We start from the raw sequence: 18466 nt of genomic DNA, 5'->3' as shown, positions 1-18466 counted from the left end.
GTCCTTTCCAACCTTAACTACTTTATGATTCTTCTCTGCCCAACCTGTAGCTGTTTCTGGGATTGCACCAACCGAGGTGTAGGACCTTGCACTTGGCTTGGTTGAACTTCATGAAATTGGTATTGGCCCACTTCTTAAGCATGTCACAGTCCCTCTGGATGGCATCCCTTCCCTCCAGCATATCAACTGAACCACACAGCTTGGTGTCATTGGCAAAGTTGCTGAGGGTGCACTCAATCCCACTGTCAGCGACAAAGATGTTGAACAAGACCGGTCCCAACACCGATCCCTGAGTGACACTACTCCTTACGGGTCTCCAATTGGACACTGAGCTGTGGACTACAACTCTTTGTGTACCACCATCCAGCCAGTTCTTTATTCACTGAGTGGTCCATCTATAAAATTAATGTCTCTCCAGTTTAGAGACAAGGATGTTGTATGGGACAGCTTTGAACGCTTTGTACAAGGCCAGGTAGATGATGTCACCTGCTCTACCCCTGTCCATCATTTCCTTAGCTCCATCATAGAAGGACACCAAATTGGTCAGGAAGGATTTCCCTTTAGTGAAACCATGTTGGCTGTCCCCAAGCACCTTGTTGTTTTTCATGTGCCTTAGCATGCCTTCCAGGAGAATCTGCTCCATGATTTTGCCAGGCACAGAGGTGAGACTGACTGGTCTGTAGTTCCCTTGGTCTTCCATTTTTCCCTTCTTGAAAATGGGGGTTTTATTTCCCTTTTTCCAGTCACTGGGAACTTTACCTGAATGCCATAATTTTTCAAATATGATGGACAATGGCAGCTTCATTCGCCAGCTCCTTCAGGACCCACGGATGGATTTCATCAGGTCCCATGGCCTTGTGCTCATTCAGGTTCTGAAGATGGTCACAAACCTGATCCTAAGAAAACAACTACAATTATAAAATATGCTCTTTTTATTTTTAATTGTTCAGAAGCTTTGCAAAGAAGTAGAATGCTAAATAAATATTTAGTCAGACATGTTTAACCTTTTGTCCTGTAATTTGTTTAGAAATAGCTTTAAGATAATTTTTATTCCTTTTCCAGAAGATGTATCATGATGTTAGATGTTGTTTTTCTTTAAGTGAAATTTGATTTGTTTACTAATAGTTTATCTCAATTTCTTGATTTTTATTGTATATTTTTATCTTCACTGATCAATGATGTTATATATTCTTCAACTGCACTTTTTGAAGTTATGTAATAAGACTTCCTTCTTTGGCAGAAGTGCTCACCAAGCAACTTTCAATTGATTATCAGCTGTCCTAGCTAACTGGGGAGATCCCAGTTGACTGGAGGTTAGCAAATTTTACGCACATATACATGAAGGGCCAGGAGTATCTTGAAAACTACAGGCCTGTCACTCTGACCTCTGTGCTGGGGAAGGTTATGGAGCAGTTCATCTTGAGTGCCATCACACAGCAGGTACAGGATAACCAGGTGATGAGGCCCAGTCAGCATGGGTTTATGAAAGGCAGGTCTTGCTTAACTAACCTGATATCCTTATATGACAAGGTGACCTGCTCAGTGGATGAGGGAGAGGCTGTGGATGATGTCTACTTGGACTTTAGTAAAGCCTTTGACACCATTTCCCACAGCATTCTCTTGAAGAAACTGGCTGCTTATGGCATGGATAAGTGTACTCTTTGCTGGTTAAAAAACTGTCTGTATGGCTGAGTCCAAAGACTTGTGGTGAATGGAGTTAAATCCAGTTGGCAGCCAGTCACAAATGGTGTTCCCCAGGGGTCAGTATTTGGGCCAGTTCTGGTTAATATCTTTATCAATGATCTAGTTAAGGGGATTGAGTGCACTTTTTGCAGGTGACACCAAGTTGGTGCAGGAGTTTTGATTTGCTGGAGGGAAGGAAGGCTCTGCAGAAGGATCTGGATAGGCTGGATCGATGGGCTGTGGCCAATGGTATGAAGTTCAACAAGGCTAAGAGCTGGGTCCTGCACTTGGGCCAAAGCAACCCTGTGCAATGCTACAGTTTTGGGGAAGGACTTGACGTGAACCTGTTGGAGCAAGTCCAGAGGAGCACCACAAAGATTATCAGAAGGCTGGAGCACCTCTCCTATGCAGACAGGCTGAAAGTTGGGCTTGTTCAGTCTAGAGACAAGAAGGCTCTGGGGAGACATTATAGTAGCCTTCCAATACCTAAAATGGGCCTACAAGAAATCTGGAGAGGGAGTTTTTACAAGGGCATGTGGTGATAGTACAAGGGGGAATGGCTTTAAGCTGAAAGAGGGTAGATGTAGATTAGATACTGGGAAAAAATTCTTCACTGTGAGGGTGGTGTGACATTGGAACAGGTTGCCCAGAGAAGCTGTAGGTGGCCTGTCCCTGGAAGTGTTCAAGTCCAGGTTGGATGGGGCTTTGAGCAACCTGATGTAATGAAAGATGTCCCTGCCTATGCCATGGGGGTTGGAACTAGATGATCTTTAAGGTCTTTATCAACTGAAATCATTCTATGATTCTATAAAGACTGGCTGGAAAGCTGCCTGGCAGAAAAGGACCTGGGGGTGTTGGTTAACAGCTGGCTGAATATGAGCCAACAGTGTGTCCAGGTAGCTAAGAAGGCCAATAGCATCCTGGTTTGTATCAGAAATAGTGTGGCCAGCAGGGCTAGGAAAGTGACTTGTACTTGGCATGAGTGAGACTGCACCTCAAATACCATGTTCAGTTTTGAGCCACTCACTACAAGAAAGACATTGAGGTGCTGGAACATGTCCAAAAAAGAGCAATGAAGCTGGTGGAGGGTCTAGAGAACAAGTCTTATGAGGAGTGACTGAGGGATCTGGGGTTGTTTAGCCTGGAGGAAAGGCATCTGAGGAGAGACCTTGCACTCTACAACTTCCTGAAAGGATTTGTAGCAAGGTGGATGTCAGTCTCTTTTCCCAAGTAGCAAGTGATAGGACAAGAGGAAAAGGCCTCAAGTTGCACGAGGGGAGGTTTTGATTGGATATTAGGAAAAATGTCTTTGCTAAAAGGGTTGTTAATCATTAGAACAGACTGCCCAGGGAAATGGTTGAGTCACCATCCCTATAGGTATTTAAAAGACATGGCAATTTATGTACATAGTGTAAATTATGTTTTTCCAATTTACTACATAATTTATTGGAAACTGGTTTTAGCATTCTGCAGGTTTCATAAAGCAGTTGATTTCGTAATTTTTACCAAAAAATTATAGTCTTTAAGTATATCAAATGTCTTGTTCACTTTTTTTAATCATAGAATCATAGAATAGTTAGGGTTGGAAAGGACCTTAAGATCATCTAGTTCCAACATGTATGACTAAAGGAAAAGTTCAGTCCCACTGTGTTTTCTCAGTTCTCCAAGTTGCTTTTCCAGATAGGTCTTCACATTTTTAAAGCAGTGTTATTACTCAGGACTGCTATCCAACTTCGGCATTGCAGGAAAAATTCAGGTCATCTTGATGCCCTCAGTTTACATAAATGATTGTTTCTTTGGACTGTCTGGTTAAAAATATTGGTTCAACCTTTGTACTTTTTTCCTTTTACAAATTGTGTAATACAGATGTTTTAAAAACTGTGTTGAGGTTTAAGCCAGCCAGCAACTCAAAACCACATAGCCACTTGCTCACTTCCCCATTTTTTCCTCCCACTCCTCCTGGAGTGATGGGAAGATAATTGAAAGAATATAACTCCCACAGGTTGAGATAAGAACAGTCCAGTAAATAAGGTATAACACAAAACTACTACTACTACTACCAATAATAATAATGATAAGGGGAATAACAAGGGGAGGGAATACAATTGCTCACCACCCACCAACCGATACCCAGCCCAACCCGAGCAGCGATCTGCACCTTCCGAGTAAAAAAACCCAGTTTATGTGCTGTGGTATGGAATACCTCTTTGGCTAGTTTGGGTCAGTTGTCCTGTCTCTGCTTCCTCCTGGCTTCCCCTCCTCCCTGGCAGAGCACTCAGAAAGTCCTTGGTCAGAGTAAACATTACTGAGTAACAACTAAAAACATCCATGTTATCAGAGCTGTTCCCAGGCCTAAAGTCAAAAGCACAGCAATGCACCAGCTACTAAGAAGGAGAAAAATGTCTGCTACTGCTGAACCCAGGACAGTATCTGCCCCTTATTCCATACCATTCACGTCATACTCAGATCCCACATTTTTCAATATGCCATCACTTTTGTTTCATATATATATATATGCACACACCTACACTCCCCCCCCCCCCCCTACACACACCAGGAGAGATGTTAGTCCATGGTCCATTAGTCCATGTACCAATCCCTATAAAGTTGCTGAGTTCATCCAGTCTGGAATGTCAGGTTCCATCCCTTGTAACAGTGTTTAAGGGCAGGAGAGATCGTGTGTAGTGTTGGATTGTTGCTTGCTGATGACACCGCTGAACTTGTCACTGCTGAGCTCATCTGGTTTCATTCTTTGCTGGGTGATGTTCGTAGGGAAGTCGGGGTCAGTCTCTGGTTACCTGAAGACATCTGGCTGATGGGCTATAAAAGTGCTACATAGCAGGCAACAGCATACAATTGAGTTCATTGGCTGTTTCCCTTAAAATCAAATCCCCTTGAGGTCGACATCAGACTTCCCCATCTTCTGACATTACCAACCAGTTAATATCCAGGTCCCTGAGCAAAAGCAGTCCCACGAGTGGGTTTGCCTTTACCTGAAGCAGGAATAACCCAGACTGCCTTCCCCAGAAAATTCTTTATGTGCAGCACAGGAACTTTATCTACTTCTACAGTATGGAAAAGTTCTGACTGGGCTGGGCAGCCCTGTTGGCAGATCCTCTAGTGTTGACCAACCAGGTGGCTTTTGGTAAATGTGTATCCCAATGTTTGAAAGTCCCACCACCCATTGCTCTCAGTGTAGTTTTTAACAGCCCATTGTACTGTTCGATTTTCCCAGAGGCTGGTGCATGGTAGGGGATGTGATGTACCTACTCAATGCCATGCTCTTTGGCCCAAGTGTCTCTAAGGTTGTTCCAGAAATGAGTCCCATTGTCTAACTCAATTCTCTCTGGGGTGCCATGTCACCACAGGACTTGTTTCTCAAGGGCCAGGATAGTGTTTCTGGCAGTGGCGTCCGGCACAGCATATGTTTCCAGCCATCCAGTGGTTGCTTCCACCATAGTAAGCATATGGCTCTTGCCTTGGTAGGTCAGTGGGAGTCGATCTGCCAGGCCTCCCCATATTTGTACTTCAGCCATCGTCCTCCATACCAGAGAGGCTTTAACTGCTTGTCTTGTGTAATTGCAGCACGTTTCACATTCGTGGAGAACCAGGGCAATAATGTTTATTCTTAAGTCCACCCCTCTGTCACAAGCCCATCTATATGTTGCATCTCTGCCCTGATGGCCTGAAGTGTCATGGGCCCACCGGATTAAAAATAATTCACCTTTACCTTGCCAATCTAAATCCATCTGAGCCACTTCAATCTTAGCAGCTTTATTCACTTGTTGGTTGTTCTGGTGTTCCTCATTGCCCCAACTCTTGGGTACATGAGCCTTTATGTGACATACCTTCACCACCAGGTTCTGCACCTGGGCAGCGATATCTTGCCACAGTGCAGCAGCCCAGATGGGTTTATCTCTGAGTTGCCAGTTGCTCTGCTTCGATTGCTGCAACCATCCCCACAGGGCATTTGCTGCCATCCATGAGTCTGTATGGAAATAAAGTACTGGCCACTTTTCTCATTCAGCAATGTCCAAGGCCAGCTGGATGGCTTTCATTCCTCCAAACTGACTTGATTCACCTTCTCCTTCAGCAGTCTCTGCAGCTTGTTACAGAGAACTCCATACAGCTGCCTTCCATCTCTGATGCTTCCAAAGCACTATGGGGACCCAGTGGACTCGATACTTGCCCATACTGTCACACACACCCTGCCACTCATGACTGTCCAGCCTCAGGGAAAATCTACTGGTGGTCCTCCTATATCATTGTTTAACCTCAGCAAGACCCAAGCTGGAGGACCCTGATTAGCTTCTGCAATCGTACAAGATCGGGCATTCTCAGGGTGGTCACGCCATAGGCAAAACAGAGACAAACTGGTTCTCAGTAAAAGTAGGAGATTGATTTCAAGGGCACTGAAAGGATATTCAATATCTTCAACTTTTCCAGAATCTACTCCCAGTGTAAATAGCTTAGTGGGGGAGCAGAGGGTGTGAGGGAATATCTCCTCCATAGACTGACCCTCCAGAAAAAGGAAAAAGAAAGATGTGTAATTTTTAAAAAATTCCATTATATGTCTCCCAAAGTATAGAGGTGGTGACCACTCTGAGAACACATACCAGCCAAGTTTCATGATCAATGAGTCTAGAATCATAGAATCATATAATCATAGAATAGTTAGGGTTGGAAAGGACCTTAAGATCATCTAGTTCCAACCCCCTTGCCATTGGCAGGGACACCTCACACTAAACCATGTCACCCAAGGCCTTGTCTAACCTGGCCTTGAACACCGCCAGGGATGGAGCATTCACAACCTCTCTGGGCAGCCCATTCCGGTGCCTCACCATCCTTACAGTAAAGAATTTCTTTCTTATATCCAATCTAAACTTCCCCTGTTTAAGTTTTAACCCATTACCCCTTGTCCTATCACTACAGTCCCTAATGACGAGTTCCTCCCCAGCATCCTTCTAGGTCACCTTCAGATTCTGGAAGGCTGCTATGAGGTCTCCACGCAGCCTTCTTTCCTCCAGGCTGAACAGCCCCAACTTTCTCAGCCTATCTTCATACGGGAGGTGCTCCAGTCCCCTGATCATCCTCGTGGCTCTCCTCTGGACTTGTTCCAACAGTTCCATGTCCTTTTTATGTTGAGGACACCAGAACTGTACACAGTACTCCAAGTGAGGTCTCACAAGAGCAGAGTAGAGGGGCAGGATCACCTCATTCAAACTGCTGGTCATGCTCATTTTGATGCAGCCCAGGATATGGTTGGCTTTCTGGGCTGCAAGCGCACGCTGCCCTCTCATGTTCATTTTCTCATCGATCAACACCCCAAGTCCTTCTCCACATGGCTGCTCTGAATCTCTTCTCTAAAGTCTGCTGTATTACAAGTCATTACCATGAAGTACAGTGAAACAGTAACCTTATCCCTGGTCCCCCAGCCGATAAACACTGCAACAGCAAATACCAGCTGTAAGTAAGGTATGACATGCTGAAACTGTGAGACCAAGCACAACAACTCTGAGAGCACATAAATCAGCATTTTGGCGAGTGACTATTAATCTGAAACAATTAATGCTTATCACAAATATGATTAGACGCACTCAGGTCAGATCTGTCGTTATCTCAACCCTTCATGCCCCACATTGGGCGCCAGAAAGAACTGTCATGGTGTAAGCCCAGCTGGTAACTCAGAACCATGCAGCCGTTTGCTCACTCCCCCCCCTTCTTCCTTCACCCACTCCCGGAGGGATGGAGGAATCAAAATATTGTAAACTCCACTGGTTGTGATACGAACAGGCTGGTAACTGAGGTATCATAAAAATGATTGCTACTTCTGAACCCAGGACAAAATGTTAACTCTCTTATCTTAATCAATTATTTCTAACTATTTTCAGAACTTGTGTTGCATAGAAATATGAACAGACATGGTATTTACCTTTTTGTTTGTATGAGAAAGTGCGTTCACAAATCTGAGGACTAAAATATGCACCACCACCCTGAAAAAAAGCCCAACCCCAATGCAAACTTACACCCCCCCCAACTACATAAGTTATTAAGATGGGCAGTTTTCTAAGAATTTCATTTTGTGTTGAACTATTGAAATGCTTTTTTTTTTTTTAAGCATTTTTCCTATTTATTAGCAGGCTTTAAAATTGAGTACATTATTATTAAAAAGTTCTTTCTTATTTTTAGCATGGATACCAGACAAATTGTAGAAAAGTAATTTTTGAAGGTATTTCAGTATTCTGCCCTGCATAATTAAATGCAAGTATTTATTATTAATATGTATTGATACTTTGCCAAGTTTATACAGGCCTAGCATATAAGCTGTGTGCTGTATGATAGAAGTATTAATGTAGTATGTAATTTGTCCAGGATGCTGGTAATTACATTTTTGTGTTTAATTTCATCTAGTTCTAGCAAATCTGCTTACTTTTTTCTAAACTACATCTCTTTGCAGTCTTCAAATATTTATTCATTAGTTAAGGGGAGAGGGTGTGTGTATACGAGTGAGTTTGTAATATTGTATTTTGTTGAACATAGCCTGCTTTAAAAACTCAACATTATCCTTTATATAAAAAAAATCACAAGCCCAACAAAATAACACACAAATGTTTTGTTGCAAAAGATTTTCTTCTGTCAAGCTTCCTTTTCTTTATTAATAGGATTATTGCCATGTGCGGAGACTATTACATTGGTGGACGTCGCTTTGCATCTCTCTCGGACTTAATTGGTTATTACAGTCATGTGTCTTGTTTGCTAAAGGGGGAAAAACTATTCTTTCCAGTAGCACCTCCAGAGGCAAGTAGTAAATTTTTTAATTGTAATTTACTTAAATATTAACGTCATTAATCTTGCATTTGATTTTCATAGTTTTCGATGAAAAAAGCATTGTAGACATCTTCCACTAATTCTAGAGCTGTCTCAGTATATGGTGAAATATAAGGAATATATAAGCATGTTGTTGCTGATAGAAAGTAATATTAAAAAAATGTTTTTTTTTTTAATGAAAATCTCTAATGAGAAAGCTATATACCAGGTACTGCAGTTGTCTCCAAATATAGTAATAACATTGTATGTAAACTGAGATAAACCAGAAAATGTGTGGTTCTTGGCTAGTAAAGATCACCATTGTAATGTAGTTAGCCCTATAGTTTTATACTGACTTAATAACATGTTTCAAAATAATATTACTATTTTTTAGCAAAGATTTCAAAATAAGCATCCTGGAAATAACCAAAGCTACTGAAAGCTGGGTTTCTTTCATTTGACCATCCTTAAGACAGTATCAGTAATTAAAACAAACTAACAAAAAATCCCAACAAACCCCCCCCCAAAAACCCCCCAAAAGCCCAGAAAAAAGCCAAAACAAAACAAAACTCAAACAAACCGCCCGCCCTCCCCCCCCCAATAAAAATGTTCCTGAATGCTAAACTTTCATAAATTTCCACTAAATAGAAGAAAGTTCTAAAGTACTCTTTCATGGGAATGACATTATTGGCAATTTGATTTTTGGAGAAAATGTGATAGATAATGTCAGAAGGCTAGAAACAGAATGAGAGCTTTTGTAGATAACTTCAGGAATTAAGCATTTCCAGCTCTTGCTTTTTTTTGACCCTTTGAAAACTTAAAAATAGCAAAGGGATACAATGACTATTACCAGTTTTTTGCCTCAGAATAGCATAATGCTGGGGGGAGGAAGTCTAAACTAAAGTGAAAGTAAAATTAATATCTATGTACTCTTCTCTAAAATTGTAGCCTGTGGAGGATAGAAGAAGAGTTCGAGCAATTCTACCTTACACCAAAGTGCCAGAAACTGATGAAATAAGGTATGTTTTAATAAGAGGTAGAAGCAGTTGTGAAATTCTTGGAGTATTTCTAAAAACTAATTATTTTAGTATATGTTCACTATGCTTGCATTTTTTTCCCTGCCGCCCTCCCCCCCCCCCCCCCGATATAGCAATAAATTTTTTATTTTGGGTATACTGTTTGTATTAATTGTAAGAAGAGTTATGTTTAATGGCTAGAACTATGAAACTTATTCTAGAAGTAGAACATTACTAATTTCAAAGGCTTTCCCACTTTGAGAAAAATGTAAGTTTATGCATGAAAGAATTCTATATGAAAATGTCTTGTGAGGGTTTGAAGTACATTGGCTCTGGATTTGCCTACAGAAGTAGCTAGTAACAGATAAACAGTTCAAGCAAAACCTATCTTGACCACTAGAAAGAGAATGTGAAAATTTACTCTGATAAAATGAAGAATAGTATTTTTAGTGTCTTAGAATCACAGAATCGTAGAACAGTTAGGGTTGGAAGGGACCTTAAGATCATCTAGTTCCAACCCCCCTGCCATGGGCAGAGACACCTCACACTAAACCAGGTTGTCCAAGGCTCTGTCCAACCTGGCCTTGAACAAAGCCACGGATGGAGCATTCACATCTTCCTTAGGCAACCCAATCCAGTGCCTCACCACCCTCACAGTAAAGAACTTCTTCCTTATATCTAAATCTGAACTTCCCCTGTTTAAGTTTGAACCCATTACCCCTTAGCCCAATTTTCTCAGCCTGTCTTCATATGGGAGGTGCTCCAGCCCCCTGATCATCCTTGTGGCACTCCTCTGGACTTGTTCTAACTGTTCCATGTCCTTTTTATGTTGAGGACACCAGAACTGTGCACAGTACTCCAAGTGAGGTCTCACGAGAGCAGAGTAGAGGGGCAGGATCACCTCTTTTGACCTGCTGGTCACACTTCTTTTGATGCAGCCCAGGATACAGTTGGCTTTCCAGGCTGTGAGCACACACTGCCAGCTCATGTTCATTTTCTCATCGATCAACACCCCAAGTCCTTCTGTGCAGGACTGCTCTGAATCGCTTCTCCACCCCACCTGTAGCTGTGCCTGGGATTGCCCTGACCCAGGTTTAGGACCTTGCGCTTGGCTTGGTTGAACTTCATAAGACTGGCATCAGCCCACCCCACAAGCATGTCAAGGTCCTTCTGGATGGCATTCCTTCCCTCCAGTGTATCAACCTAACCACATAAGTTAGTGTTGTTGGCAAATTTGCTAAGGGCGCACTCAATCCCACTGTTCTTGTTGAACAAGAGCGGTCCTAACGCCAATCCCTGAGGGACACAGCTTGTTACTGTTTTCCAACTGGGCATTGAGCTGTTGACTACAACTCTTTGCGTGCAGCCATCCAGCCAGTTCTTTATACACTGAGTGGTCCACCTATCAAATTAATGTCTCTCCAATTTAGAGACAAGGATGTCATGCAGGACAGTGTCAAACACTTTGTACAAGTCCAGGTAGATGACGTCACCTGCTCTACCCCTGTCCATCAGTTCCGTAGCCCCATCACAGAAGGCCACCAAATTGGTCAGGCAGGATTTCCCTTTAGTGAAGCCATGTTGGCTGTCACCAAGCACCTCATTGTTTTTTATGTGCCTTTAGCATGCCTTCCAGGAGAATCTGCTCCATGATTTTGCCAGGCACAGAGGTGAGACTGACTGGTCTGTAGTTCCCTGGGTCATCCATTTTCCCCTTCTTAAAAATAGGGTTATATTTCCCTTTTTCCAGTCATTGGGAACTTCACCTGAATGGCATAATTTTTCAAATATGATAGATAATCAGAACTTCATTGACCAGCTCCTTCAGGACCCGCGGATGGATTTCATCAGGTCCCATGGCCTTGTGCTCATTCAGGTTCTTAAGATGGTCTCAAACCAAATTCTCTCCCACAGGGGGCCTAAGGTCTTCATTCTCACAGTTCCTGCATTTGCCTTCCAAGACTTGCGTGGGGGGGTCATAGCACTTGCTGGTGAAACGGAAGCAAGGAAGTCATTAGGAACCTCAGCCTTCTCCAAATCCAGAGTAGCCAGTCCTCCTGTCCTCCTGATAGGTTCCAGAGAGGGCCCATGTTGTCCCTAGTCTGTCTTTTATTTGCAATGTAATTACAGAATCTTTTCCTGTTATCTTTCACATCCCTTGCCAGATTTAATTCTAACTGGGCCTTAGCTTTTCTAACCTGGTCCATAGCTTCCCGACCAATTTCTTCCTTGAAATAAGGAAAAAAAACAACCCAACTTTGCCTTTAATGTTCTGTCACTCATTCTGTTGCTTGTGCTTAAAACATCCGTCCTTGAAATGGAGCAAGAATGATTCCCTTTCCTTTTGCCTTTCCCCTTTTGTAAAGACTCTGTATTGAACAAATAAACTTTTAAATGTGTATTCTTAATATTTTTAGAAGTTATTGACTTGCCTCTCTGGATGCTCTTATCACTCCCACTTCTCAGCTGGACAGAGGGGAGAAACTATGATGAAAGGCTCATGGGTTGAGATAAGGACAGGGAGGTCATTCACCAATTAGAGTCATGGGTGAAACAAACTTGCCTTGGGGAAATTAATTTAACTTCTTACCATTTAACACCAGAGCAGGATAATGAGGAATAAGAACAAATCTAAAAACACCTTCTCCCCATCCCTCCATTCTTCTCTCAAATTCTCTAGGTACTGCCCCCCCCCCCAGCAGCTCAGGGGGATGGGGAATGGGGATTGCAGTCAGTTCATCACACATTGTCTCTGCTGCTCCTTCCTCTTGCTTCACTGTGGGGCCCACCCACAGGAGACTGCCCTCCATGAACTTGTTCCAGCATGGATCCTTTCCACAGGGTACGGTCCTTCAGTACCAGACTGCTCCAGTTGGTCCCCCACAGGGTCACAGGTCCTGCCCGAAAACCTTTTTCAGTGCAGGCACTCCATGTGGTCACAGCCTCCTTCAGGCATATCCACCTGCTCTGTTGTGGGGTCCCCCACAGGCTTCGGGTGGTTATCTGCTTCACTGTTAACCTCCATGGGCTTCAGGGGGACAGCCTGTGTCTCCATGGTCTTCACCAGGGTGTTCCAGCATCTGGAGCACCTCCTCCCCCTCCTTCACTGAACTTGGTGTCTGCAGAGCTATTTCTCTCACATATTCTAACTCATCTCTTTTTTTGGTTCTGTTGCCCCACATTTTTTTTTCCCTTTCTTACACGTTATCACACATGTGCTACCACAGTCATTGATTGGCTCAGCCAACCCTGTCCACCCCCCTGCTACCAAGACCTTGCTACATAAAATCAATACACTCTTCTCATCCTTCTTTTTATTTTCTGTGAACTGAACACCTGCAACACATTGACAACATTATCGTGTGGGGTGATACAGATGAGAAATTTTTTGAGAAAGGGAATAAAAATCCAAATCCTCGTGAAAGCCGGTTTTGCCATTAGATAGAATAAGGTTAAGGGACCTGCACAGGAGATAATTTTTTGGGAATAACATGTAGGGATGGACATTGTCAGACCCCACAGATGTGATAAAAAAAAATTACAGCAATGTCTCCACCAACTAATAAGAAAGAAACACAAGCTTTCTTAAGTGTTGTGTGGTTCTTGAGAATGCACATCCCAAACTACAGTCTGATTGTAAGCCCTCTCTATCATGTGACCCTGAAGAAGAACGATTTCACTTGGGGCCCTGAGGAACAACAAGCCTTTGAACAAATTAAACAGTCTGTGAAGATGAGGAAGTCTGGTGTGTACTTCAAGGGGATTTAATTTGGGGTGAAATCAGCTAGCAAATTCAATGAAGTCTGTGGAGGGTGGGGTATAGATGCTCTCATGACCATCTATTGTGGTTTAAGCCCAGCTGGTAACTCAGTACCAGGCAGTTGCTTGCTCACACCCCCTTTTCTTCCCTCCCTGGGAGGGATAGGGAGGAGAGTCAAAAGAATGTAAACCCCACAGATTGAGATAAGAACAGTTTAACAACAAACAGCAGTGTCCAGTGGACAACAAACAGGAAAGTCCAGAGGACGGCCATGAGGATGTTAAGGGGGCTGAAGCACCTCCTGTCTGAAGACAGGTTGAGAAAGTTGGGGCTGTTCAGCCTGGAGAAGAGAAGGCTGCGTGGAGACCTCATAGCAACTTTCCAGTATCTGAAGGGTGCCTACAAGGATGCTGGAGAAGGACTCTTTATCAGGGATTGTAGTGATAGAACAAGGGGTAATGGCTTCAAACTAGGGCACGGGAAGTTCAGGTTTGATATAAAGAAGTAGTTCTGTGAGGGTGGTAAGGCAATGGAACAGGTTGCCCAAGGAGTTTGTGAACGCTCCATCCCTAGCAGTGTTCAAGGCCAGGTTGGACAGAGCCTTGGGTGACATGGTCTAGGGTTAGGTGTCCCTTCCCATGGCAGGGGGATTGGAACTAGATGATCTTAAGGTCCTTTGATCAGGACTATTGTGAATCATTGGAACAATTTGCCCAGGGAAGTTGTGGCTGCCCCATCTGTGAAAATGTTCAAGCCCAGGTTAGATGGGGCTTTGAGCAGCCTGGTGTAGTGGAAGGTGTCCCTGCCCATGGTAGGGGAGCTGGAACTAGATGAGGTTTTAAAGTCCCTTCCAACCCAAATGGTTTTATCATTCTATTGTAAAATGTTGCTTACTTCATTATAGATATCAGATGCTAAGTAAGGGGGTTTCTCAACCTTGCAAGGCATGTCTTCTCAAGGGGGGGGGAGGGGTGGGGTGTGTCACAGCTGTGCAGCCTGCTGCTTTACAGGAGACCTCAATGGGCCTGTGTCTGGGAACTACACATATTTAGTGTGAAGTGATTGACTTATAGGCAAACCTTATTTTGATGTATGTCCAGCTGTGGCAGTTTTGTCTGGTCCCATCTTAGGCTGCTACTTTTATCTCATGATAACGCATGGCCTAAACTACTTGATTCCTGAGAAGATATGGCCTAGCACAATTCTCAAGGTTTGCACAGAAGGGTTGATTTCAGTCAGGCCTACTTGTCTGTGATGCGTGAGCCAAAGTGCTTTTCACTTGGAGTGGATGCAACCATCATAATACTCTCAGATGAGAGATGTTCCATAGAAAATTGTTATCTATTTATGGATTGAACTAGTAGTTGATGAGCTTCAGTACCTCATAGCTATTGCCTATATCCCTGATGCATCATCTGACTTGATCAAGAAGTCCCCCTGTTCTCCAGTGAAAAGTTTTCATATGACCTTGAGATTGTGGTTTAACCACAGCCAGCAACTAAACACCAACAGATACTAGAGCAGTGATTTTCCTTGATGGATGCCTTTTGGTTGTTGTTTTTTCTTGCAGTTCCTGTAATCTAGCTTCTAGTCTCCAGGTAGGTTTACCATCCCATTTCATGCAGATAGAACCGCAGGGTGGCATGTGCTGTGTGCCACTGGTAACCCTCTCCCTTGAACAGAAAAGCTGACTGTTAATAGTCAAAACATTGGTCAGTATGAGTAAGGAAGTCCTATCCTTATTTGGCGTCTGGGACAACTGTTGGGACAGTTTCTCCACAGCTGAGATGCAGGCCTGTAGGGAGGAAGCAAGATTCTCTTCATGTTCTGAGTTAGCTGGCCAATCCATCCATATTTGGTGCTTCCATGTCCCTTCAGCTCATTATCACCAGGGTGTTGGCATATGATATTGGTGCACTCGATATATACTTTTGCCACATGGACTGCATACACTGGATTTCATCTGGGTTTTTGGATACCTGCTATAGATTGTCTCTGTCATGGCTAATTCCCTCAGATGGATGCCTCTCTCAATGGTGGTCCACTTGTTTCAGGAATTTGCAAGACCTTCCTTGAAGGGATACCTATCCTTCACACTGGACAGGAGTTGCCTCCAAAGGCTGAGGACTCCTCCTGCCCATTTTCCAATACCTTTGTCAGTGGCCTTAATCCCTATCAAGGGATTCCAGTTGTATGGCTTCCTTGCCCTCTAATTCCTGACTGTTGGCCCCAGTATCCCAGCACTGGAGCAACCAGCTGATAATTTGCTTGCCTGGTTGACAGCTTTGCATATCTCATGCTTCACTTAAGGATAGGGATCAGGTGGTTTCTGTCTCCTTTATGACTTCAGTCCATTCCCCCTCCTGCTCTTGTGACTGCTCTGCTGCAGAACAGGTTGCCTCTTTTGATTCTTCTGCTCCCTCTTTGGAGAAGCTTCATCCCTTACTATAAACGAGTTGATTTCTGCTTCCATTGTTTCTTTTTAATTATGGAGGTGGATGGGTTTCTGGTTTAGCCACAGTGTCTATTGGTATGTTTTCAGATCTAGAGACCTTCCTTTCTCCTTGATGGTGCTGAATAGTACAGAGCAGTGTTTGGTAGGTGCAGGCCAGGCCCCAGCACAGTGCGATAAGATGTGCCTCTCTGGAATAGCCAGAACATCTTTTTTTTAAAAAATATTCTATTGCTTCATCAGGATCTGGGAGTGAAGTCCCAGACCATTGGAGATGACAACCTTTCTACATATCTGCCCATATTCTCCCACGTGCCTTGACACCCATAACCATACTGCCTCGGGGGCCTGGGTGATATTCCTAAATAGTTGGTTAAACTTGGAAAAAGCCAAATCAGTATTCCAAAGAAATGCCACATTTTGGTTTCCCAAGGATGTTCAAGACACTGAAGAGTTATTGCAACAAGGGAGAAAACATCATGGAAGAAGGTGGTGAAGGTGCTGTTCTGTATTTACTCAACAAAAAAAACTCTCAGAGGAAGTGTCTCCATGAGATGTTTCCTGAAGTACAGTAATTGCATTAGTACAGAGCCCGAATACCAGATAAAGCTCAAATACAGTGTTTTAGTAATAAATCTCCCAGGCAAAACACTGCTAAGCACTGCAGAGCACAGAAAACTGCAAAAGCCAAACCCAGTCTTGTACAGCAAAAATGAGAGCACAGCACAGATCAGAGAAACTAATGATGAGAATAGATAAATCAGTATTGTGACCAGCAATTGTGGTGGTGCATCCCTCTCCCCCTTTCCTGGAACTCTCTGTTTCCCCAGGAATTCCTGTTAGGCCTCAGCCTTTGCACTGGCGCAAGGAGCTGGATGACTGAGAACTCCCTGGCTGTACCAAGAACTATGGTTGTCTGGCAAAGGTGGGGAGCATCACACAGAGATCTGGAATGTTGGGTACTATCTGATTGAACCAGGAGCTCTGTTGGGGTGATCAGTCATTCAGTAACAACCTGGAACATAAGTGTTGTGCAACTGGTAGAACCGACACAGAACTGAGGCCAGCATGGAAATTCACTGATAACTAAAGCCAATCATCTTATGACCCTGTAAATAGTGGTCACAAGAGAGAGACCCACTGTGCTCTCCTGGACCTCAGCAGGCTGCGACAGGGTATCTCCCTCAGTGGGATGCCTCTCAGAGTCCGTAAAATCTCAAGTTTATGAAATAGGAGGACCATTTACCTGTTACTTCTGCTCACTAATAGTCAAGACTGTTGAGGAATGCTGAGAAAACTGATGTGAATATTTTCACTGAACCTGAGGAAATTTTTTACCAGGATAGTTTTTTATATAAATATTTATATACAAATGTATGTGCATGTATATATGTCTGTGTGTGTGTGTTGGTTTAGGTATTTGATGACTTAGGAGCCTCGTGCTTTCAAGCCCTTGTCCACGTGGGGGGCTTCAACCACCCTGATATCTGTTGGAGGATGGCATAGCTGAACCCAGGGCAGTCAGGAAAGCTAAGGCCCAGATAGAACTGAGTCTGACTAGGGATGTCAAGGGTAATAGGAAGGGCTTCTATAGGTATGTCACAAACAAAAGTCAGACTAGGGATAATGTGGGCCCTCTCCAGAAGCAATCGGGAGAACTGGCTACCTTGAATTTGGGGAAGGCTGAGGTTCTCAATGACTTCCTTGCCTCAACTTTCACTGACAAGTGCTCTGACCATGCCACTCAAGTCTTGGAAGGCAGATTCAGGGACTGTGAGAATGAAGACCTTAGGCCCACTGTAGGAGAGGATCAGGTTCGAGATCATCTTAGGAAGCTGAATGTGCACAAGTCCATGGGATGTGATGAAATTTATCCATGGGTCCTGAGGGAACTGGTGGATGAAGTTGCTAAGCCTCTGGCCATCATATTTGAAAAATCATGGCAGTCAGGTGAAGTTCCCGATGACTGGAAAAAGGGAAATATAACCCTGTCAGGGTCTGATTGGAGAAAACCCCGGTGCCGGACCCTGTTTCAATTCGTGATCCCAAGAGTGAAATTAAGACACAAACGAGGTCAAGTACCATAATCGATTAGTAAGTTTATTACAAATTACAAAAATACAGTTATTATAAACAAGGGAAAATATTGTAATAAAGAGGATAACGATAGGACAGATTGGAAAAAAGGTAGAAAATGAAGCAAGGATTCTGGGTGCAGAGAAAGAGAGAGATAGTCATCACCGTGGATCAAGTGGTGTCCCAGGGATCCATTGTTGTTGTTGTTGGTAGTAGGAGTTCTTCAGGGTTCATAGTCGGTACCAGAGCAGAGTGTCCCCCAAGAGTCTGTTGGAGGTGGGTGTCCTCGTGGAGGCGTTCTTCTGGAGTCTTCCCCTTGAAGGTACCCATTTTGGGGATTTCTTACTCCCCCTTTTATAATGAGTTGGAGGGAGTACCTATGTTCTTCATGTCATCTCTTCCTGCTGGACCAGTTTCAATGGCAGGAGCTTTTCAACTGCCTGTCTGCAGCAATTCTTGGGATAATGGACAGTAATTCCTCACACCAGTCCTCCAGGTAGTGGACAGAAGAGTCTTAGCTCTTTCCCATTCATCCCTCAGGCAATGGATAGTGGAGTCCCAATTCATCTCCTCACTCCCTTCTCCCAGGCAATGGATGGAGGAGTCTTATCTCAACTCCTCCCACTCATCTCTGAGACAGTGGTGGAGTCCCATTCCAATTCCTCACACCAG

General features: G+C 43.6%; 1 protein-coding gene across 1 annotated transcript in view; it reads left to right on the top strand.

Annotated features, from left to right (window-relative positions):
* Nucleotides 1-18466, top strand: part of LOC130592798 (ras GTPase-activating protein 1-like) — a 131718-nt gene that overhangs the window by 33141 nt on the left and 80111 nt on the right. The window contains exons 4-5 of the mRNA XM_057397372.1: nt 8346-8481; nt 9439-9509. Coding sequence (XP_057253355.1) covers nt 8346-8481; nt 9439-9509 — 207 coding nt within the window. The remainder of the gene's footprint in view (nt 1-8345; nt 8482-9438; nt 9510-18466) is intronic.

The sequence above is a fragment of the Pezoporus wallicus genome, unplaced genomic scaffold, assembly GCF_028554395.1.
Source record: "Pezoporus wallicus isolate ANWC-B61680 ecotype Strahan unplaced genomic scaffold, APGP_CSIRO_Pwel_v1 contig_7669, whole genome shotgun sequence".
NCBI lineage: Eukaryota > Metazoa > Chordata > Aves > Psittaciformes > Psittacidae > Pezoporus > Pezoporus wallicus.
This window is presented reverse-complemented; position numbering and strand designations above follow the sequence as displayed.